We start from the raw sequence: 24,546 nt of genomic DNA on the forward strand, positions 1-24,546 counted from the left end.
TATTGAGAATGAATTAATGAGATTACTATAGTAAGTACAGAAGACATTTTAATTGCTTTATTAATTACTCATTCATCCATTTGTGGCAATGAAATTACAATTTCACTGAAAATTTTCAAAAAAGTAAATAAATAAATAAACAGAAGAGCAGGAAAGGAACACACAGTTAAAAGGAAGGGACAGATTTTGGTCTGCAATTTGGTGGGAAATGCCACCGAAAGGAGAGCGCCTCCACACATAAACACCCAACGTGGCTGAAGAATTTGGTGGAATTCCCGACAATCTTGTTCTTGTTCTTGTTCTTTTTTTTTTTTGGTGGACTTTTTCTGTTTGATTTGATGTTCCAAATTTCGTAAAGAAAGTGGCCTAACTGATCTTTGCCGTTCCTTTGACATTCCACATCGAATCTTTTCTTTTTGATAACCTTATATCACACAAGCCATAGCCATTACCACCTTCGATCCCGAAAGGAAGACAAAACAGAGAGATCACCGATACTGGGTTCTGGTCAAAGATAACCGGGTTCCATCGCAGATATCTATCTGCGATTGGACGAATGGTTCTTTCCCTTCGAATGCTTTCATGAGAAAAATGCGGTTCCTGATTGTACATTCTTTTTTCCGGGCCGTGTCTGCTGTGTTTTAGTTCGCGATCTTGCCGGGGTTAGATTGTTTATGTGAATGCTTAGCCGTTGATTGTTCGCCGTATTGTTGTTGAAGAGGACGGGGAAAGTTTCTGATCCTAGTAGCGCTTTGGCGTATCGATGAAGCACCAGGTCTGGCGTGTAGTTGGGCTCCGGAGCATCCTCAGGCTACCGCTGACGCAGGTCCCGCATCTCCCCAAGCTGGCTCCTACCCTCTCAGGGAGCTCGAGATCGAGGCGGCTTCTAAAGAATGGAGAGAACTCGAGGGAGGCATTGCTGGGAGAGGCTGGAGAAGGGACCAACCAGAGGGTCCCGAAAGGATACTTGGCGGTCTACGTGGGGCCTGAGCTGAGGCGGTTCGTGATACCAGCGAGCTGCCTGGCGATGCCCGAGTTCAGGATGCTCATGGATATGGTGGCTGAGGAGTTCGGGTTCGAGCACCAAGGGGGGATACGCATTCCGTGCGAAGAGGCTCAATTCGAGGAAATCCTAGCGCGGTGTCTCGAACTGAAGAGCAAGAGGAAGAAACTATAAAGCCTCAAGAGGATCGTAACTCGTAAGGTCTGGTTTTAGAGAGACCGAGAGACAGACAGATTGATTCATTGATCCTTGCTCTTCTTCTCCTCTTCTGTTAATAATTTTACATAGATAGCCTCTTCTCTGCATCCTCTATCTTCTTCTCCTCTTCTGTTAATAATTTTACATAGATAGCCTCTTCTCTGCATCCTCTATCTTCTTCTCCTCTTCTGTTAATAATTTTACATAGATAGCCTCTTCTCTGCATCCTCTATCTTCTTCTCGTCTTCTGTTAATAATTTTACATAGATAGCCTCTTCTCTGCATCCTCTATCATTCATGGTTCGGGATATATACGTCAGGAAACATCCTTCTGTTCTCGTTCTTCTTCACAAGACGAGGCTAATCCCGAAAGGACGTGTACTTGCAGTATCAACAAAGGTTTTGCAATTAGTAACAACGATAGAGGAATCCACAATCAATGAGAATCATTTGACTATCTGTACATATATACACAGAATAATGAATGTTTGGTATATTGGAATGGATGCGTGTCGGTGCATAAAAGGGTCGAGTTTCATATAGAGAGATTCTATTCGTTCCGTTGCCATTCTTCAGTGCCAATAGGTTCGTCTCAGCGATAAATATTCAATGCGAGACCTTAGTCATTGTATAAGCTTCACATTATTTTCAATTATGTTTTCCTATCTCCAATGTGAACACTCTCACCTCATTACAAGTGAAGTTGTCCTAATTGCAAAAAAGGCGCGGTGAGCAAAATCAATTACATTTCACATATATCTATCTGCAGAGTGGGGAGCGATCACAAGGACTCGATGTTAGGTCACAGTCGGGCGACCGGCACCATCCCCTTGTTTCCTCGCCCGTGCCATTACAGCCGTACCCGAACTGTCCACTGGAGAAGAAGTCGAACTCCGACCTCTTATCTTCAACAGCCTCGAGGATCTTCTCAAACAGGGCCACCTCACATGGGATCTTGAGCACTCCCTCTTGCTCGAACCCGAACTCCTCCTCAGCCTCTTGGAGTAGAATCCCGAAAGCCTGGTGGCTCAGGTGGGCCATCGGGATAACGTACCTCTTCAGCTCTTTCCCCACGCACACAGCGAGGTAGCCTTTGGGCACCGGATCGTTGTTGTCGGAGAAGGAGAGGGTCCTCTTTAGGAACTTGATGCTTTTGTTGCAGTTGGTGGTTGTTGGATTGCTGTTCTTCGGGGAGACAGCGAGCTTCTTCCACTTCTTGAGGATCCTTTGGAGCCGAACGACATCGGTGATCTTGTTCGACTTCTTAGGATCCATAAGGGAGAAGCAATGAAGCTCTTGGTTGTGCTCTATAAAGGTGAGAGAGGGATGAGAGATCTAAATAAGGATGAGAAGGATTGCATGCAAAGTTTTTTTTTTTTTTTTGGGTTATTACAGTATAATATTTTAATTTCCAGTGAATTTAAGAAGCAACTGACTTTGTCATTGGTGTTAGGGCAACCTCGATTTGAATCACTATTTGACTTAGAAAGCGTTCACTAAAATTAATTAGGTATCTCAGGTCTCTCTCTCTCTCTCTCTGTCTCTTTTTTTCTTTTTCCCTTCGACCCATGAGGTTAATAAAAAATATGGGAAAAAAATTCATCCAAAAAAAATAATGGAAAAGAAAATATAAAAGATACGGGAGGTTTAATTGAATAAAATATGACCTAGAACATCTCAATTGAAATTAAGAGATTTGAGATTAGATTTTATCAGTAGAACATCCCATATTTCGTTATTTAACTTAAGATTCACATATCTCTCATAGTTGAAAAGAAAAACCTCCATTCTTCTACAGTATAAATAATGTTTATTATGTATGTAAATACCGTGTAAAGAAAATAACTTTTATCAATGCATTAAACTAAAAAAAAATAGAATAATAAAATTAGAGAGACTTTTTTTTTTCAATGTACGCCAACTAGTATTCAAACATCTAATAATTTCCAAATAATTCAAGGTTTGAGTCATGTGACACATTAAGAAATAGAATTCTCCCCAATCATGATTTTTTTTTTCAATTGACAAAATTCAAACTCAAGATCTTTCTTAAAAGAAAGAATTGTCTAAAATTCGACTAATGTACTATCAAAGGATAAGGAAAAAATTCACCGAAAGGGACAAGGAAGAAAATATAAAGAGGTGATTTCGACTAGTAACAACAGATTCTGATCAAAATCTCAATTTATACACTAAAATTCCCCTTATTATTATAGAATTGCGAAGCCATGCTGCATTGGTATTTGGAGCCTCTCTCTCTGTTTTACCGATTGACTGTCTCGACCTAGTCTAGTCTCGAGATTGAAAATCCAATCAATAATTTTGTTTTCTCTGTTCCTTCTGTTGTACTTTTTAAATAATAATAATAATAATAACAATAAAAAAAATAATTAGACAATGATTATAATGATTATAATAACGAACTAACTGCCTCACCGGTCAAAGTCATCAACGGCTATTCCCCATTGCCTTGGTATTGGTCTAAACATTGATGATTAATTCAAGGCCATTCTATGTGCTAATAATTCCATCGTTTTCTTGCGAAAGGGTGATTGGCCCATGTGGGTTTGCATCGGAAAAAAATGATAGAGATTATTCTACATAAAATCGTTTTAAAACTCATGAATCATCGAGATTGGATATTAGATGTACGAAATAAGTCCTTGAAAAATCAATGCACGTACAATGCCCTTCGTGAGATGAAGAAATGCGGGAGGCTAAGGTCAACAGACTACTTGTTTTAGAGGGATTTGCAGAGAGAGCATATTTCTCCGAATCCTTCCATTCAAATAAGGAGATTATGCGTGGAAAAGCCAATCGATAAGCAGGATCGAGCTATTAGTTCTCGACGAATATATAGTACTCTGAGTCCTTGTCGTTTATGATGCATATATCAGCTCTTGGAAAATGACAAATAATAGCAATAACTCTAAAAAAGTACGTATTTATCGGAAAAGTCGACATTATTAGTGAATCATAGAGCACTCATTAGGGTTAACATTAATAATTGGAAGAGCACATGGGTGCAATCATGGTCTGCACTCTGCATCAGTACACATCGGGGGCTGTTGACTTTATACGGAGTCTCGGATCATTTTGGTGACTCTTAATGGCACTAATCACAGTGATTTGCTTTATTATCATTAAAGCAAAGGGTGTCGGTTCAAAAATATAATTAATTAAGGTGCTCGAATACTAATATAACTTAAAAATAGTAACAAATGGGTATGCAGTCAGAGATTGACTGTCATCTCTAATTCCTTTAAGAAATCGTTCTATGTCCCTACAGATCATCATATTAACCTTTTTTTTTATAATTTGCTCTATTATATTACATTGAAGTGACTACCATTATATATTGATAATGCAAGTTCGGTATGTGATATAAAGCCGACGAGCTTAAGATCGTGCTGAAATTGGTCAGTATGATCAGTATCTATCCATGATCAAGGGCTATCTTGAGCTCCTTAATTCCCTTGTTCTTACATGCTTTTCGAGAGAGATGGAGACAGAATGAGCAAGATCTTCGTGGGGCCCCCTCTTCCTGTCCAATCATAAAACAATAATCAGATAATTATTGGAGAATATAAGGCAGGCTGTACCCTACGCACGTCTACCTCATGTTTCTTTTATATCGAAAATGGGGCTCGCGCAAACGAAGCCCGACTCCTGACTGGCCATAACAATCGTGTGGAATCATCGAACATCAGAGTGATGATGGGGGATCGAACCTGGGTCCCAGATGCAGAAAGAATGCATATCTCCCCATCACCTTCCGCTACTCCGCTTTAGATCTTATTCCGAGCTGCCAAATGGATCCGAATATGTATCATTCGCGCATGGCACAGGACGGCAGAGTATTTATGATGATGATGATATAACATTGGAGAAGGCAGAAGCATGGAGTTTCATGCATGCATGCACTGCAATGAAAACTCAGATCATCTGACTCCCCTTCCCGTCACTCATCATGTGCAGAAGCGCAGAGGCAGCACATGCTTGGCTACAAAACTGCTGATTTCAGCGGCCACATCACCATTCAATTCAATGCCAATTAATCACTAAATCATTGACAGTATTATAATGTCGTACGGCACTGTATCCTTAGCTTTTTCTATCAGAAGGAAAAAAAAATGTCATTATTTGAGCTTTCCAAATACTTAATTTGGTCAGTGACGAAGAAATCAGGTACCCCTTTTGTTACCTTCATCTCGATCGGCTCCGCTTCATTCCTGTTACGCATGGTGGTGGAGCTTTCGACCCCTATATGCTGCAGAGCAGCAGCTTGATATGAATGGCAAATAAATTCATTTCAAGTTAACCCGAACGCACCTGTTTGTCGCATCGAGGAAATGTTATCTTTATCAACAATGATCAAAAACTCAATCATGGTATCACCAATTATCCATCTGATACAACTCAATCTAACACAAACCCCAAGTACAGGGTACAGCTGTGGAAGCATATACTCTATATATATATATGTCTGCGTATATGTATGTAAAGATTTTACACTTTACAGGGATGATAACATATTATAGTTAATCCATGAATGAGTTGGCTCCGAAGGATCTTCTCTCTTTATGATGCAGGCAATAAAGGCAGCGATGATACGATAAAAAGATAGCAAATCCTTACCAGATTGAGAATGTCAGGCAGAGGGAACATGCAGCCCATCAAATTGGCTTGTCTCAGCGAAGTAATTGACTAATATGAGAAAACAAAATCGGGTTTTCTATGTAATGAGAGAGATCAAAATCGATAGTGAACAGTCACAAATGATTGAGGATGGCAAGGATGATATGTGTCGACCCTACTCACCTCCTGCCTGAGCCACAATAGCCTTAGGCTATTAGTCCAATTTGTGAGCTCGTACAATTACATGATTGTATAGTTTAAAGAGTACTGCAAGTAAATTTAAACAGAGCGACAGAGACAGTAAATTACATGATTGCTTGGTTTTGCTGAGCTTCCGGAAATTGGCTCCTTTGCCCATTCAAAATTTCCAAAAATTTACAACAGAATATTTCATGTTTTTCCAAAGTAGTTCTTCCTACAATCCAAACTACAAATCCACTCTACTCTTTTTCCTTTTCGGGCCACCAACACCAGATTTAACTATAACCAGCCTTCATAGCATTCCGCTTTCTCAATAAGTGAGGAAGACAAAACCCCTTCTACAGAAACAAGACTTCCACCTAATATCTGTACAACTAAGGTCACGACTACAACTCAAAAACTTTACACTGTCAGCGCACGGCCTGTGACTGTTTTTGAAGATGGATAAAACCCGGAAACGGAAGCCTCTGCTTACCTTCTTCAAGTGAGCAGTAAACTTAAGACCTCGAAGTCTAAAGTTCGACCATTCTATCCATTGCTCTCTGAAAGTTTAATTACTCCTAAAGCTCACTGCAACACCAAAATATGTATCAATGGCCTGTAAAAGAGGGCCAAATATTGGTACAGGAGTACCTTTAGACCTGAGTGAGTCAGCAGTCACAGCCCCAGGTGTCAAAAGACATGACCGCTGCTTGCCGCAAACCTGAAAAAGAAAGGGGAACTTCAATGATCAGAGAAGATATCGGAAAGGCCATCCAAATAGCAAAACCATCTCCCTTTTGACAGAACCCTAAAAAAAATCTTGAGCGCCCATGGCAGGAATCAATCTAATACGTAAGCAATATGTACGATCATCGGGGAAAAGGGTGCTCTGACTGGAGACACTACAAATAAATCCTTCCCCATCCTATACTCTGTTTGAACTGTTCCGAGCTTTGAACTACCTGAGATCGGCATGGACCTGTCAAAAGTGGTGGTTTTGCTAAAAAAAGTCATTTCCGTCCAGCTCTTAAAACATTGTGAACGTACTTCAGCCTCCTAAACTGGGATGTGATGAAATTCATGGGCATTGTCCAACTAACTGGGACGAATTTTAGCATCAAAAAAGGCAAATTCCAGAATAAGTGCTCCCTTATGCAAAACCAGGTGGCTGATAATCTTTTGCATGATTCATACCGCAGTTCAAGGATATGAAGAGCAAAGCTCTTGCCATAATTATATACAAAGCATTTAGACTTCATGCTTCAGCCAGCTATCTTCGGATCCTAAGAAGTGCCTCTCCTAGTACAAAAGTGATGAAGCTCAATGCCGTGATGTGTCCTTGGATGTTGCCAGAGGGACTGCGCATAGGCGAAACACAGTTATGTCAGTTACATGGCATTAGATGCTTCCAATAACACATTCCAACTATAATAATCAGTACAGTGCATGGCAAGCCAATCGACGAATCTACTAATAGAACTGCCAATTTGATCTTACCTTTTACTCTTTTCGGAGGTTGAATCTCCTGACTTGCATTTGACGTTTCAGAAAGGGACCTTTTCAGCGGCACAGCTTTTGCATTGGCTTCTCGCTTCTTCGATGGTATGAGAGCAGAAGAAAGAAGAGCATCCACAGCTTCACGCTGCTGCTTCCTCTTCGAGATTAGATCATTATTCTTTCCAACTAAACTAGGATCTTTGGCATCATCCTTTGCTGTTGTCTCCTGTTTTCGGCTTTGGGATGAAGAAACTGAAGCGGCAAGCATTTTCTTGCTTCGACTGTGCTCAGTTGATTTGGCTGCATTTTCTGAAACATTTTCATGTGAATGCTTTGAACCACTGAGGTTTTTCCCACTTTTACTGGGATCAGTTGATTTGGCTGCTTTTTGTGAAACAGGCTTCTCTAGATGCTTATGGATATCACCTGTTGCCTTTCCAGTATGAGCTGAATTACCTGCCAATTTTTCATATCTAATTGGCTTCTTCCCGCCAGAAGTACTGTCAACATGATGTTGCTCACCTCCATGCAGTCTTTTTTTAGTTTTCCCGGTCGAAGCACGCTTTTCAGAGAGCGGTGGAACAGCATTGTTTGCTGTACCAGGATCATCTGCAGCTACAGAATCGACATTCTTCTGCGATGATTGACTCTGCTTAACCTTCACTTTTCTGTGGTTGCTCAGCTCATACTCTCTAGATGAAGATCCATATTTGTCTTGACCACTCCGAGAAGTATATTTTACCCTTTTGTTATGGGTTGTCTCACTCACCTCACCACTGCAATTCTGTAATTCTGAGCTCCATAAATCATTTTCAGGCATGAACCTATATGGCATTTTTACCGGAATAACCAAGTTCCTTGCCTTAGCATCCTCTATGAGGGTAGCCCAGCTCCGGTTTGTCTGCAATGTCCTCGCATTGCCCAAAATCCAAAGTGAGAGCTTCGCCCTTGTAAGGGCAACATTCATCCTCCGTACATCAGCAACAAACCCAATAGAGCTCGAGCTAACCCCAGTAGTGGGTGGAAAAGGGTTAGCTGCCCTTACAGTTGAGAGTATTAAAATATCAACCTCTCGCCCTTGAAACCCATCAACAGTATTGAATTCCATGTCTGCAACTGCAGAAGATCCGAAAGCAGCTGAAAAACGCACACGCAGTATAGAAAGTTGGCGCTTGTATGGAGTTATGACACCAATCCTTCCGCCAAAGAATTCTGATGGATACCTTTGCACATAAACAATTGCCAAAAAAAAGCATAAAAGAAAACAAAGTCAGCAAACAAGGCAATGACATAAATCAGTTCTCAAGACATTAAAACTCATCTGTGAAATGTAGAAACGTGCAGGTGCATACCTCCTCTTGAAAAACCTTAGCAGTTCTACTGCAGCATCAGCCTCACGTTCATTACAGAGAGACATTGAACCAGAATTGTCACCGCGAAGCTCCAAACCATCAGTGATGTCATAGAATACATAGGGTCCTAGACATTTAGTATCATGAAATGGTGCTGATTTCTGACAGCCATCCAATAGCTTTCCATCGTAAAAGAACTGAGAAGGAAACCTGGAAATCTCGGGGTGCATCCTATACTGAAAATATTAAACAAACATCATCAGCTCATGCTTCTTGTAATCAAGCAGACATAGTGGAAAGAAAGGCTTCACAAATACAGGATTGGTAGAGTCATAGGCAAACAAGACAGGCAACATACAGTTTCTTCAAAATTATCCAACTGGACCTATTCAATTATAAGAAATTACACATGACAATTTTCACCACTGCATCCAACCAATCTATAGAAGCAGTTCTCACTTCAATTCAATATAAAATTCACGCACAAACCTGTTTGGTGAGCATAATAACAGGGTGCCCCGCCCTCTGTAATCGCTCAAACATGCTGCATTCATATTGGAATTTACTTGCAATATTGGAGATAACAGTCGCTGGAAGCTGCTTAGGATCACCAACCTGTGAAAGGACTTCCAAAACTGAGCAATCCCATATAAAAGCACATAATACTTCTATAATTAGAAAATCTCTCCACTCTTACCATGATACATTTGGTCCCCCTTGACTTCAAGAGTTGAAGAGGAATAAGAGTGGCGGGTTCAAGCGCCTAGAGTAGCATAAGAGAGTGCATAAGAATTAATAAGGCAAAAGGCATTGTTAACAATAGGAGGTATGAAATAAGAACCAGAAGAGGCTATGTTACCTGAGCTGCTTCATCAATAATAACAGCATCAAACAGATTATGCTCTGATGGATTTCCAAATTTATGATTTGACATATTCTCAGAGCAAACTTCATAAAGATCTCCCCCAGAGCCGCTTAAAGTTGTAACAACAATTTCAGCTTCCCTTAGCACACTCTTCCGCAATTTATGTCTAAGAGCTCTCGTTTCATCATTTGCTTTTTTCTCCCGAGACTGGGCGCTGCTAAGATCTCTATACATTTGCTTCTTTTGTTCGTAAAGTTCTTTCAGCATCTTCTCCAGCTCAGTATCAGATAATTCCTTCCTGTCATCCGATTGTTGAGTATCATCATTCATAGAATGCCCATGGTTTGTATTTCCATCTCCTAAGTTAGCCCTCCTGTCTTCATAGAACCGTATACGGTCAACTAGCTTTTCCAAATTCGCACGCAGTGCTGCAGAAGTGTCGAGGGGTATATCGCCACCAGGACCACTCAAGTTCCTCTCTTCTGCTAGGCGAAGATCAACAAGTGTGTCGATGAAACATGGCAAGGAGTTGGAATGTACTGTTTTAGCATTTCCAACCCTCACAAGATAGGGCTGGTATGCCTTTCCATCAGAGCCATAAAGACCTTCGCTGGTTATTCTTGATACCAATTCATCCACAGCAGCATTAGATTGAGCACAGATAAGGACCCTCCCTCTGGTAGAGGGCTCCATGGCTTTTGCATTATTAGTCTCCACATCCTTTTCTAATTGCTTCGCCAACGCAGCATTCTGCCATGCCCTAGCTATTGCAGTACACTCCCTGATTCTTATCCTTGACTTCACACATGAAGTACTACTCTGCCTCATATCATTCAGTCGAGAACTCTTTCTTTGCAGGGAAGCAAGCAAACCGCTGACAATGGCTACTATAGTTCGGGTCTTTCCAGTACCTACAGAGAATTCAAAAACAAATAAGGCAAAGTTATCAAATGAAGTGCATCTTTAGGCTGTCTTGATGAATTTGAGAAACATACATACCTGGAGGACCTTGAATAAGAGACATTTCAAAATCTTTCATTGAGTTCAACGATCCAATGGCAACCCTGATAGCCTGAAGTTGGCTGCCATTAAAAGACGATTCTAGGATCTGTTGCAGAGGTGGGGACAGCTGACCCGAGTCTGCTGTTTTAGCTTCACAGGAAACATGAGAACTCTCCACAGGATTTAGAATTATTGGAAGGATAGGGATATCTTTTATTGAAGATACTGCTTGAAATTCACGAAGCTGAGGGGTAATGCTCATGATGCGACTGCCATGCCACTTGCTACGTTCAATCAGGAGCTTTCTAGCTTTATTTAATCGTGAGGTACTACTTTGAAGATAGAACCGGATGGTCAATATACTTGACTTTCTCTTGTGGTCTCTCTCACGTCTCTCAACCTGCACAGTTAATTATGAGAATCCAATTCCATCCAAAAACTAAAAGTGAAGATTAAAATGATGAACTCAAGGAAGACATCTACACATATGATATTTGTGACATGAATGTACTTCAAATTAAGCAGGTTATAATGAAATAACAAGTAGCCAAAGAATTGAAGCATTAGTTTAGAGAATACCTTTCCAATCATATGAATTTCATGGGAAGGATTATGTACAGGCTCTTTTGTCAACAAAACAAGGTCATTTTCCGAGAAGCTTTTATTTGATGCAAAGTCAGATTCCTCATGCACAAAGCGGACGTGATGAAAATCATCAACCCTATCAATGGACAGAACAGAGAGACAGCCGCAATATACATCTTCCCAAGAGGACATCTCTAGATAGGAACTATGCAATTGGGCCTTAAACTCCTCCAGGACTAATGGCAGGAAAATGTCTACATACTGTTCTGGTGACTCAAAACACTGAGGAACCTCCTTCAATTTGCTAACATTATTATCACCATGTTGGGATGACTGTCCCATTAGTGCAAAGTAATCCATCTCTAGAATGGGTCTATACCAGTCATCAAGCCGCGGAGGCTTAAACCTTCTAGTAACAGTGTTCTGATGATGACCCCATCTATTTCGAACATGTGATTTAAGTTGGATTACTTGACGTTTAGGAATGACAGCAGGTGCTTTCGGAATAAATAATGGAGGTGGTTTTGCGGAATTGAGAGCTGATTCCAATGTATCATCTTTTGCATCATGTACCAACGCTTTCAACAATTCATCAGAACCTTCAGAAACTTCACTCTTCTTCTTCCTTTCAGCCACGATACTTTCACTGGGTTTCTTCAAAGCTATGTCCTGTGAGATGGAGCCACTTGAGGTAATTTGACTAGTATTAGTACCTACAGATTTTGATTTGAGGGGTACATCCAGCGGCTTGACACTATTAACATATTTTGGCTTTTGAGAAGCAAGTCTGACAGCATCCTTTTGCGAAACTGAATCATGGATATCCTTTGATGAGCTACTGCCAGAAAGTTTCTTCTTGGCAGGATGCTTTTGTGGGTGCCTATTTTCAGAAACAGAAGCAGCTTTCTTGGCATCAAAAATCAAACCATCTGACTCGGCAGCAGATAAATCAACTGCACTGGGTGGTTTGGTAGATGGGATTTCGGAGGTCATATGCTTCTCTGTTTCATCATCATCAGAAAGAAGAACAATTTCAGATGGATCCTTCTCTTTAGACTTGATTATAACATCCAAACTCTGGCCATCAGAATCCACAACACGAGAGGGCTGAACATCTGAAAGAGAATACTTCGTTGCAGATGAAGGATCTTGAGGAAGCAGCATTTTCGCATTTGAATCACTATTTAACACAGCAGAAGAAACTTCCTCACACAATGAAACAGTAAGGCGAGAAAGCTGTTCCTTTATCTCATCCAAAGGAATTTTTTCTGTTGGAAAATGCATAAAAGTGTAAGATGGCAAGTATGATAAGAAAAAAGAAGCTATCTCTGACATGCTAAGAGTAATTTCCACAGAGAGCTCACCGCATGCAATAGATTCTTCAATAGTGCCCACTGTGGACACAGATATATAACCAAAGGACTCTTTCAAAATGGCCAGCAGTGATAGGACTGTTCTTCTCCAATATACCAGCACAACATTTAGCGATGACTTTCCCCAGTCCATCAAATCCTGCATCCACCTTAAGTCTAACATGCTTTTTGCTATTTTCTTGAAATCCCCAGAAACAACAGTGGCTGGACAGAGATTTTCAACTACAACCGGGATGAGCTCAAGCACACGAACACAAGTCATCTGAAACAGCACAAAGTAAAGAAGTTAAAATGCCTACTCAAAGCATGAATTCTGCTCTAGCAATAAGATCAAGAATATCATTAATATACAATGAGGTAAACAGTTACCCATAACAACCTACAAAAATTGAAGCATGCTTCATTACCTGACAGGAACTGCAATCAATATATGTCTTCCCATCTACTAAAACCTTCTGTAGAGAAGGCCATATAGCTTCAGATAGACAGTAACTGAACTTTTCCTGCAAGTGCAAGTCCGCATCTGACACAGGTGAACAAGCATTCATAACTAAAGATTCAAGCGAAGGCTGATGCAGAAATCCGCCTTGAGAAGAGTATTTCCCCGCACGCGAGTCCATGGACGATTTTCCAGGAATCTCTGAAGTGGGCAGATTGCCTTCTTTGAGCAGCTTGCGAAGAAGGAAAAGAAAATGCTGCAACGTCTGAAACTTCACCATGGCAGGACCCAGTTCGACCTGCAGGAAGTCCAAACGTAACAGATGAGCCAAAAGGAACACAGAAGATACCAACTTCTATTTATGAGACGTCAAACTTTCTATATATATATATATATATATATAACTATGCATCCATTTGCGCTTCTATGAGGTTGGAGGTATCAGATTGCTGTATATATTTTATAATCCACATATCCTTTGGTGAGTCGTAGAAGTAATTTCCTACATCCCAAAAGAAATTGAGTTTAGGGATTAAAATACCTCTGCGAAATCCTGATGGATGTCATTTCAAAATTATTTTCTTTTCTGGGGATGTCCTGGAAAAACTGAGATTGCAGGGACCTAAAACTTCCAAGATGCCCTTCCAAACCCCTAAATCCTGAGAATCCCAAGCACGCCTAGCCCCTGGCTGTTCCAGGATATCCCGGAATTCCCAAATCCCAAGGCCCAAATGCATTAAAAAAATAAATGTAGCTAAGAGATACAAAGACGAGGCATGGTCGCCCCAACAATCAGGGATAGCTGGCATACACCAAAAATCTCCGTTATTCTTTAAAATCCCAGGATGTATAGGATCCATAGGATGCCTGAAGTCCCAGGAGTCCGCAAAAACTCATGGAACTTTCTAGTAGCACCTCAATGCCCCAGGATAACCAGAATGCCTGACACTCCAAGACATTAAGAGAGGTACGCCAGTTGTCCCAAAATGCTCTTCACCCCAAAAGCCCCCTATGATCTTCACGATGCTTTAAAATCTTTAAGATGAGCAGAAAACCCAAACTGGCCACGAACTATTGAGGCCTAACACAATCTATGGACCCCCCAAGGTCCCTGCAATTCCCAGAATGCCAATGCCCCAAGATTACCCGAGGATGCTCTGAACCCCCAACCTCCTTGACAGTGGTCTTTGATGTGTCTAGAAATCATAGGGCATCCTAGTAGGTAACAAAAGGATTTGAGGGGATTACAATGATCCTGGAGCTCTTGAGAATCCTCAAACACTCCAACAGTATTCCAGGGTGTCCGAATGGTCATAGAAGTCTTGGATCTTCTGGTGTTCCAGGGAATCAAAGGATATGTATGGAAGACTGGGTTAGGGGACTTTCTCAAAATGCAAGGCTGCAGGTATCGAAGCATTCTAGGCTGCACGAGAATCTTCCAGTATAGCAAGGTTTCAGAGCATTAGAGATGTATAAATTCCCTACTGTGACTCCAAAATAGCCGACAGGCAAGTTTTTTATTCTCTGACATCTACACACGAAAGTCCTAATAGGGGATTTTGGACTAAGGTATTTACAAAATGATGACCCCTGAAATTTGAAAACACCCTACCCAAAAGCAATCTAAAGAAGTTGCTTGTCTATTTTTGTATTCTAAGGAATGTAGATGGAAAATTTGTACAATAGATGGATCTTGTTAAACGAGAAGAGGGAGCAGAGAACAGTAGAGACCCACCAGCTTTAACCCATGTTTTAAACCCGAAAGTGCAGCAGACAAAGAAGCTTTGTAGGAGCAAAGGAACTTCAAACCATTTGAAAGACCCTGAGTGTGTGACACCTCTTCCAAGATCAACTTCCCAATTTGTCTCACATTCTGCATGTCAATTAAAAATTTCATCTCTTTGGTCAAAAAAAAATTAAAATAAAGATTCATCTCCATATTTAAAAGACAGAAAGACAACCAAGAGACTGTTGAAGAATAATTCAAACTCGTGATGTTATACACAAGGTAAACGAACAAACATACATCATTAGGATCAGCAAGCAAAAGGATGATGCTTTCACTCATTTTTGGTTCCCATAACCACTGCTTCTGAAGTTGTTGTTGCCCTATTTGAACTAAAAAATGCGCTGTCAACCTGTAATAAACCATCAATTTGTTACGAAGAGTCATATTTTTGCAAGAATCACATATTTTGAGCCAGATGACAAGTTTTAGAATAGTAATGACCTGTTGAAGGTCTTTATGAGCGGAAGATGCATTGTTAAAACTTCCATGGAGTTTTTTGATACATTACTACCTCCACCATCATCAGAACCAGTTGGAATCCTCCACCCAAATGAACTGGATATCTCTTTAGCAGATGACAATAGCCAGGTTTTAATTGGCATAGAAATGTCTGCACCTACTCCAGGTTCAATAAATGACAAACGAGATCGAGCCCAGAAAACTGCCTTGGAAAATGATGGTGGAAGAACCATAATATCAGTTTCAACCAACACATCAGTCCATAACATAGGGATGCACATCCACCCTCTATATTCCTGACAGATAACTCCAGTCTGTAAGTTGAAATCACTCCATGAACTCTCATCCTTCTCTTCATTGTGAGGCATAAATGCAGGTCCATCATCTCCGGCAAAATTCAACCCAATGGCAATGCTATCAGCACTTGGAAGTTCGTGTGAACACAATGTCGACATAACTAAAGCAGCACAATCAGACACTAAAATAATTTGAATGAGATCAAGAGCAGGCTGTCGTAGGGACGAATGAAGGGAAAAATCCTTCAGAGAAGACACAAGAGATGGGCCCCTGTCCATTCGCAATATGCCAAAATTAGTATCCATAAACTTCTCCCCCCCCCAATATGAACTCCACTATGAATTTCCACAATAATTAGCAGTTAAAGTAAGTGTCAACATTTATACATAGAAGCCTGCATAAGAGAAGAAACTACTTACTGTTTGAATTTGGTCATAAAGGAAATGGCATCAAATATGAACTTCAGCAATATATTTAAGTTTAATGTAACAATATATCCAGGAAGGGAGGACAATATTCAGTTAGGAAAAAGTAATCCTCTTCTTGTGGTCTCCATAATTGGAGAAAAACTATGTCCCCTATATACGACTTTATAATGTATTGGCTGAACCAAAATGCCAAAACCGTATCATAACTTCATCTGCAGAAACCATTATCCCTTTATTAAGCAGACAATACCAGAGATATAGAAGTTAAAACCACATAGACACTATGAACTGAGACTTCATAAAAACCAGAATAATTAAGAAAATGAACACTTGAAAAGTGATAAATACAACGAACAAACTTTGATCCAGACAGAGAGCAGAAGCAACGCACCACATGTGTGAACATTCAAAAGGGGGAGATGGTGGGTTCATCTTGTAACCCCTCATAACAATAAGAAGAGCTATCTGAACACAAAGGACGGCAAATTAACTCCTCCGACCCACAATGACCACAATATTCAAAAGGTACATGGAAAGATGACAGTCAACAGAGTCTTCTTTTAAATTTAAATAACTCAACTCATAAACAGATATGATACTCACCTGGCGGGCCTTTTGCTTCGTGAGGACGCTAAAGTTACTGCTAACGGGAACTTGATGGAGTAGAAAGTACAGAAAGTTTCTCCTTTGCTTCTCTAGCTCCCCGTCTTGCAATGCTTCTAGAGACTACATTGGTAGCGTTAAAATGCACCAGAGAATTAAAAACCTTTGCCGAAAGAACATAAGTAGATGAAAGAGAAGAAGATATGTTGATTAAAAACAGGGACAACATGGTATGCAAATTCACCTGCAAAAAGGGCTGGAAAAGGTCAAAAATGTCTTTATGGATTTTCTCACTTCGAGTATGGAAAGACTGACCCACTAGTGTACTGCGCATTGCACTAGGAGACAAGCCAGGCAATAACCAAAGCTTACAACCTTCAAGCAAGAAAGAACAAAAGAAAGTAAAACAGTGAGGAGAAATGGATGGTTATGTATAATCATGTAAGTAGAATCTCCAACTTAAATTTTTATATCAGGGAAACAGACAAACATACCAAGCTTTTCAAAGAGTGTTTTTAAACAAGAAACCGCATTAGAAAAAACGGGAGAATCGCTGCTTATCTGGTTAAGCACGATATCCAAAAAAATAGGATAGCACTCCAATATCCCTTCTTCAATTGCAGGAGGATCCATACACCCAAGCCTAAGAGTAAATGGTAATTTTTGCATTAGAATGAAAGCAATGAGGAGGAGTAGGAAAATCATCAATCATGCACGTAAATTCCAGTAACCAACCCACAATGATTTAATGCCTAGCCAAACAGTGGCGCGATCAAGCTGCAATTTTGTTTTTGAGCTTTCCTGATCTGATGGTATCACTTCTGTCTCCAAAAATCCAATAAACTTCTGGAGCAAAGGCTGCAATGGCTCCAAATCCGTTGCTCTCCTGTCAAAGTGCAGACACTGATTGGAATATGAGGACTCCAGGAAACCCTCGCAGCAAGTTTAACTTTAGCTCACCTTTGTCAATCAGAACGAAAAAAAAATGTGGAAGAACAAATATTCATCTCAAACATCTATATATCCCAGGGTAATGCAAGAATGAAGATGTGAGGTTACCTCAGATTACCCACAGCACCAGCTAACCGATGAGCAACAGCTCGAACTCTCCTTTTAAAGAAGAATAATGCATAAACACCCTAATAGTATGGTCATTTAAAATTGGTGAGATGATTATTGTAAAGTGATAATGCTGCTGAATATAACCGAGTGAAGAATAAGAAAATACTGGAAATTGTTGATTTCCATCCAGAGCCAATTCATGAATGTTGTCAACTGCTTCAATAAATGTCTCGAATTCAGTGAATAAGGACTGATCATCTAACAGGATGGGATGCATTAGAACCTACAACAATGCCATCACTATAAAAGATCAGACATATATTATATATAGACAGTCAAATCAAAGTAAATTCAAGAAAATTTCAATGGATTATTAATACAGGGACACTTTGAACTACTCCTAATTTCTCAATAGGAATCACATTGAAACATTCAACTACTATCTGTATATGGTAAATTCACAATATGTCATTTGATTGGCATAAAAAAATTATATATATAAAAGCTATAGCATCCAAAGTCATCTTTAATACTCCACCTGCATACTGGTCTAGAAGTTGTGAGCTCAAGGTCCAATTCACCTAAACAAAGGGAACAACTAGGAGGATTTATATTATGTAATCTAAGTGTGCACTGTACAGATAGCTTGCAATTTCTAAGAGAATCAGGAACAACTCCTGATGAGAAAACATAGTGATTGAGACAATGATGCATCAATTTCACAGCTGAATCAAACTATGGGGTTCTCAAGCATTTAAACTTACTTGTCGCTGTTGAAAATATTATCAGAAGGTCAAAAAGTGAAGGAAACAGCATGTAGACACACCTCATACATGACGCTAACAACTTCAGCACTTCCATTCACAGGAAGATACTCCTTCTTTGCCATCCTGCCATTTATGTCTTTCAAGCATCGAGTGACCCTGTCTTTGTCCAAGCTTCTAACCACATCAAGAAGAGGACCTACAGAACTCGACTCATACTCCATACTATACATCTCTTGGGTCTGATGATGCTGTGATACACATCGAATGCACGTCCTCATTTCCTCAGAGATCCTCCTCCACAAAAGCCTGAGAGGAGAATCTTCACGCTCGTCCTTATAGTAGTTGTAAAATGTCTCGAGCAGAGGGCTCATCAACTCCCAAGAGTCGCACCAAATGTGGTTTTCTTTCGGCAGACGGATCAAAAAATTAAACGTGTCCACAAACCTGGGGTCACATATATTGGAGATTATTGTCCTGAAAGTTCATGTGTATGCACTATGAATTCAAGCAGAGCCACAGAGGAATTGCCCATCTAATGCTCTAAAGATTGTCATGCCCATAAAATGATCTAAAGATTGTCATGCAGCTAGCAGCTGACTGGTGATTTACTGACTAATCCTTTATCACTTGTTTCATCCCAATCCTAAACGTTATTGGCAGAAGCTTCAAATGGCAGAATAATCAATGAAAGGATCGAACTTTAACTAAGACCGTGCAGACAAAAGTCGAGCTGATGACAGTGGAGTGAGACAGGTTGCTAGTCAAAAGAAAAAATTGAGGACTCTGAGCGGTGCAGAGTCATGGAATTGCTAAGGGGCTTGCTGCTGGTTGATGGGTCATGTAAAAACAACAAACGTGCAGGACAGCAGAGGTAGAGAGAGTGCGAGAGAGGGTGACCATTGCTCTTTGAGCTGGTGAAGACGGAGGGGCGTGGAGGAATCCCCACGGGCGTCATTGCCTCCTCCTCCTTCGTCTTCTACTGCTGCTGCTTCTTCTTCGTCTTCGATTGCCCTCCATCGCTCCAGCAGATCGATTCTAGTGCAATTAGCGATCCTCTTCGCCATTATTGTGGGGTTTCCGGAGTTCAATCGGAGGAGATGGAAGTGCAGTTCAAATCACACCGATCATGGTGATAGGGGGGGCAGGGGGGGTGAGGGATTGTGATTAGTTAGGGTTTAGCGGGACGGAGGGAAATGGGCGCCAATTTCAAGCAATGGACTGCTGTTTACAGCTCCCGCCCTTCGTGCGCTCATACGATACGATGCCGGGTGGGTCACCGGCTCTTCCCGCTATTTATACATAGTGGTCATCCTTTGCTTTGAGCTCACTTGATCTCGTAAATATTAAATGGCGAAATATAAATGGAATATTTGATATACAATTGAATCAATATTAGCCTGTGAAGATAGCATACAATTTTACGTCAGAGAAATATATATATATATATATATATATATATGTTTTGATATAATAAAATATATATTATAATTTTTAGGGTTAAAACAAAAGTACAAATTTTTCACATTTTAACAATTATAACACAAACTTTTTTCCTTAATCTAAAAATGCACAAACTTTCTATTTGATAACAATTTTAGGATAACGTCAAATTTTTCGTTAATTTGGACAGAATGGAGGCCACAGATAGCGCTGGCGACCCCAATCCGAGGAGGATGCCCACAATCCTAATTGGGGTGATGGCCGAGATCAAAGTTCCGCCCGTCGAAATTGAAAGAATCCCCAATTCGAGGGTTCTCCCAATTCCGATGGGTGGGGCCTCAATTCCGGTCACCACCCCCCAAGTAGAGGTAGCCAACTCCCTTTCCCCGATTAGGTCATCGACGCCCTCCCTCCAATTGGGGTCGTCGGCGCCCTTTATGGCCTCGATTCCGTCCAAATTAATGAAAAATGAGACGCCATGCTAGAATTGTTATCAAATCAAAAGTTTATACATTTTTAGGTTAAGGAAAAAGTTCGTACTAAGATTATTATATTGTGAAAAGTTTGTATGTTTTTTTTTGTTATTAACCCTAATTTTATATTGGCAGGTATATATGTGTGTGGCCGTTTAATGTGTTATGTCATTGTCAAAAAAATATAATTTCCTATAATATGCGATATATAAATATTGAGTCAAGAGTGGTTTTGGTCCCTGAAAGATCCAATAACCACGGGTTTGGTCCTTCAAAAATTTTTGCCATTGTTTTCGTCTCTCAATCTCTATTCCGTCTGATGTTTTAGTCTTGTCGTCAATCTGGCGTGTGCCAACCGTGACGGAAATCTCACGTGGCGGATGAATTGGACATAACTCCGTTAACCACCCCCCAATTGTGAGCTGAACTGAGGCGGCAATTCCATCGATCCCAAGCAACTTTCAGGCCATGCCCTGCAATCCTCTTCTGGACGACTCCATCAACATCACCACCCACTTCTCTGTGTTACGTGCTACTCCTCCTTCCTCATGCCATCCATCAGAGATCACCATATCCAACTGCAACACGGATTCCCGATCATCTCGATCTATCTTCTTCCTCTGCGTGTGGCCCTTCATTCCTCCCTGCGAAGGCCACTAGGATGCTTCAGAGCTTCTCCTAGCTTTTGCGGCAGCCAACTCCATTGTCTCTCTCTCTCTCGCTGGCTCTCTCCATCTCTCCCTCTCTAAATACTTGTAGACACGCCATCACCAGCTCACCGTCATCACAACCACCTTGCTTCTCTTCTGGCTGGTTCACCAATTCACGGACATGATCATCTCAGACTCCCTCTCTCCTTCCAAACAGCTACATTTCCCATTCAGATCTTGAGCTGGAAATCTCACAATTTGATTTCGATTTGTTGAAATTGGGCGGAGAAGATTTGTCAATCACACATTGAAGAGGCGAAAATTTCAATTGTGGCAACAGTATACTCGATTGAAGCAATTTGGGGGTGAGGGGAAGAATGGTCGAGCTTCCCACTTTCTGTCTGTTACTGCCCGAACTAGAAAAAGAGAACGAGAGAGATAGAGAGAGATGATGCAGAGATCTGAAGAAGAAGATGGTGCCAAGTGATTAATGGATGATGATATGTTCTCTAATGCTGCCGTTGTTGCGTGTTGAAGAGGGGTTGAGGAAGATGTCGCGGATTTAGGGTATGGGCATGAGCTTCGGTTGCAGGTGGCTGCAGAGTACGGGTGCCCAGTAGAGACCTCCTGCTGAAGAAGAAGAAAAAAATAGAAACGAAAGGTAGGAAGCAGAGCAAAGTTGGTTGCAGGAAGGAAGCAGAGAAAACAGGTTGCAAGCTGCGGAAGATCCAAGAAGTTGACACAAATCTCCTATTGGGCCGATTTCTCTCTCTTTTTTTTATGAGCAAAATGGTAGACAACAGTAATGGCAACCTGCTGTCCCCTGCTACACAATATTCGTGCTCTTGTGTTCAATTGTAAACATATTAAACGAGCTGAACAACCAGCACAAGCACTTTCCTTGTTGGCATACGTAACACTACCAGAGACCTAGTATAGTTTACGGAAACCGGTGGCCCCCCAAGTCCAAGCGAATAGCACAATTTTAGCAAATGTTTTAACACAAATACTTAAAAGGGATTCGAACTCAGAATCTTGAGGTCACCAAATCACATTGAAGTAAACTAGAAACCACTATGCCATCACATTTTCTCTTATAGGTGGAGAATGGTCCAAGGCCCATGTGGATTAAGACGCATGGATGGTATCGGGTTTAAAGCCTATGGTCTTTTAGAGAGCACCACTATATATGGCACCAAAATTAGGTGCCTTAAGGAGATGCCTGCAGCCTTGTTACAAAAGAAATAGGGAAAGATGCTTGTAATTTCTTGCTACAGAAGAAACAGGGATGGAGATGCTTGCTGCATGGGGTTTCTCTCAGCAGATGGAATTCGGAAGAGGCAAACAAAGGCGAAGAACAGAGACGTTGTTTCGATTCGAATATGCTCTAGAAAAGTCGCCAGGTTGAAGTTGTCTACTATTGGATAGAGCTGAAAATTTGAGAGAGATTCCAAACTTGTCATTCTACAATCTGAGCAGTGAAGGTCGATTTTGGAGCTTTGTAGCCTGCGTTTGTAGACAAAGGCGAAGAACAGAGGCATTGTTTTGGTTTGAATCTACTATGGAAAAGTCGCCAGGTTGAAGTTGTCTACTGTTGTATTGAGCTGAAAATTTGAGGAGAGATTCTGGACTTGTCATTCTACAATCTGAACGGTGGAGGTCGATTTTGAAGCTTTGTATTGTAGCATGCGTTTTCAGCCTTGTTTTTTAGTCTTATGTGTTGGTGATATTTCTCAAGTCTTAATCTTTGTCTTGTTTTTTAGTCCCATGTTTTGGTGATATTTCTCAACTCTAGTCTTAATCTTTGTGGATTAGATGTGACTGCCAAGAAGCCACAGAGGGGGATAGGTTAATCGTGTTAGTTTCCCTGTCCCGCTCAACAATTTCTCATGCTTATCTATTATAGGTATTTAAAATAGACTCATCGAGCTTGTGCGATGATGAGCCTTCATTCATGTAATGTGAGTCAGTCACGTAGGATTTTTGAGCAATTCCTCAACTTCTAGTTGAGTGTCTTTAATTTAATAACTCATTGAAAGTAACTAATAAAAAATTAAAGAATGCGAGATATGGGCATAAGTTTATTAGTATTGTTGTTGTAGAAACATGATTAGTTGTGTCAATTATCTTGTGTTTGAAACTTTTCATCCAACTTTTCTTATTTTTATTATGCTTTTTTCATATTTTATTTTTTTAAAAAAGACATTTTTAATGTGAACTTCACACCGTTACTTTTGCCTACACGATAATTTATCAGTGATTGCGAATTAATATTATTTGAAAAGTAAAAGAAAAATGAGAAATTAAAATAAAATGAATTAATTAAATCTTTAAAAAAAATAATGCCGAGGGGTTGGATGGTCGTCGAGAGGGGACCAGATCAAGGGCTCCCCCTTCTAGGCCCCTTCAAAATGACACATATATCACATTTCCAATATGTTATATGCATATGGAACTTTTAAGATAAGAGTTGCAAATATTTTACTTCTATTATTATAAAATGTACAAATTGTCCTATTTCTATAATATCGATACGCAAAATATATATTATTTAACATAACCATTCATAGGGGAAGTTGTATTGGATTTAACATTATACTGTATATTATTTCTGAATAAATTTCTATGAAAAAATAAATAAAATCATATATACAAATACATTACTAATAAATTTAAAAGTTTCCATTAAAAAAAGTGTAACTTATAATAATAACAAATCTATACTCTCAATCAATGTTACATCTACTAATATATAATACTATATATAAGTCATAAACATAATAAGTCATAGAAATATAAAGATTTTATTCATTTATTTACGACAAATTAACAAAAAAAATCACAAGCGCCAGCACAACACGTGGGCCTCAAGTCTAGTTTTCTAGTGGATTCGGTGTTCGGTTTATTATCTTATTTCCATATCTTGCTTTATAGGCATTTTTCTTCCCCAACATCTCCTAACTTTCATATCATATTAAACTTTTTAATAGACCAATAGGAGGTTGAAAGCATATTCAAACTAAAAGTTTAAGCCAATAAGTGATTGTAAGTAACCTTTTTTAAACTAAAATTTCTTCTTCTTCTTTTTTCAATGTGGGATCATACTATCCATTATACTTACTATCAACAAAATTCAGCAAATTACTCATGTGCTTACACACATTTATCCATTCGCGATAATCTTATTGTCATTTATCATTTCACACGAAAAGGTAGGATATGACCTAATAATTTTTCCGGTAAATGTCACACTCTGAAATTATACTTCATTATTCTTACCCACTTTTATCTCTCTTTTATACTTTTATTATCGTAATTACATTGAATTAAATTATTTATCAAAAAAATACAAGGAAAATTATGATTTTTTAGTTTTCTCCTAAATATATCGCAAGTTATTTAGTTTTACTATAAAATCACCAACTTTTATTTTGGTTTCATAT

At 39.9% G+C, this 24,546-nt stretch overlaps 3 protein-coding genes across 11 annotated transcripts; 1 reads left to right on the forward strand and 2 right to left on the reverse strand.

Moving 5' to 3' along the window:
• The first annotated feature begins 186 nt into the window (after positions 1–186).
• Positions 187–1,308, forward strand: LOC116199054 (auxin-responsive protein SAUR71-like). The gene has a single exon (XM_031529344.1). The coding sequence runs from the start codon at positions 764–766 to the stop codon at positions 1,175–1,177; it is 414 nt and encodes a 137-aa protein (XP_031385204.1). The 5' UTR covers positions 187–763; the 3' UTR covers positions 1,178–1,308.
• A 519-nt stretch (positions 1,309–1,827) lies between these two features.
• On the reverse strand, positions 1,828–2,634 carry LOC116199053 (auxin-responsive protein SAUR50-like). Its single transcript, XM_031529343.1, has one exon. The coding sequence runs from the start codon at positions 2,474–2,476 to the stop codon at positions 1,961–1,963; it is 516 nt and encodes a 171-aa protein (XP_031385203.1). The 5' UTR covers positions 2,477–2,634; the 3' UTR covers positions 1,828–1,960.
• Positions 2,635–4,376: 1,742 nt separating this feature from the next.
• On the reverse strand, positions 4,377–19,850 carry LOC116198670 (helicase SEN1). Of its 9 annotated transcripts, none has more exons than XM_031528881.1 (25): positions 19,438–19,850; positions 18,600–18,984; positions 17,940–18,056; positions 17,771–17,850; positions 17,451–17,597; positions 17,206–17,354; positions 16,956–17,086; positions 16,712–16,834; positions 16,500–16,573; positions 15,366–15,950; positions 15,162–15,273; positions 14,871–15,008; positions 13,104–13,433; positions 12,688–12,958; positions 11,318–12,591; positions 10,736–11,138; positions 9,731–10,647; positions 9,569–9,634; positions 9,361–9,486; positions 8,872–9,107; positions 7,520–8,742; positions 7,217–7,380; positions 6,682–6,743; positions 4,933–6,610; positions 4,377–4,745 (listed from the first exon to the last, which is right to left on the reverse strand). In XM_031528881.1, the coding sequence occupies exons 1-22, from the start codon at positions 19,602–19,604 to the stop codon at positions 7,343–7,345; spliced, it is 7,092 nt and encodes a 2,363-aa protein (XP_031384741.1). In that variant the 5' UTR covers positions 19,605–19,850; the 3' UTR covers positions 4,377–4,745; positions 4,933–6,610; positions 6,682–6,743; positions 7,217–7,342. The 9 variants fall into 9 exon arrangements, with proteins under 9 accessions (XP_031384741.1, XP_031384740.1, XP_031384737.1 ...); XM_031528880.1 differs by having other exon boundaries at positions 6,674–6,743; XM_031528877.1 differs by having other exon boundaries at positions 4,933–5,006; positions 5,406–6,743.
• Positions 19,851–24,546: the final 4,696 nt, after the last annotated feature.

This window comes from Punica granatum, chromosome 3 (assembly GCF_007655135.1).
Source record: "Punica granatum isolate Tunisia-2019 chromosome 3, ASM765513v2, whole genome shotgun sequence".
In the NCBI taxonomy this organism is placed as follows: Eukaryota; Viridiplantae; Streptophyta; class Magnoliopsida; order Myrtales; family Lythraceae; genus Punica; species Punica granatum.

Excerpts from the sequence above, each read along its gene's own strand:
- LOC116199053 (XM_031529343.1), bottom strand. The coding sequence starts at position 2,476 with ATGGATCCTAAGAAGTCGAACAAGATCACCGATGTCGTTCGGCTCCAA.
- LOC116199054 (XM_031529344.1), top strand. The coding sequence starts at position 764 with ATGAAGCACCAGGTCTGGCGTGTAGTTGGGCTCCGGAGCATCCTCAGG.
- LOC116198670 (XM_031528881.1), bottom strand. The coding sequence starts at position 19,604 with ATGGCGAAGAGGATCGCTAATTGCACTAGAATCGATCTGCTGGAGCGA. Across the intron at positions 12,592-12,687 it reads TGAAGAATCTATTGCATGCG|AAAAAATTCCTTTGGATGAG; the intron begins GTGAGCTCTCTG and ends ATTTTCCAACAG. Across the intron at positions 10,648-10,735 it reads TCTTATTCAAGGTCCTCCAG|GTACTGGAAAGACCCGAACT; the intron begins GTATGTATGTTT and ends AATTCTCTGTAG.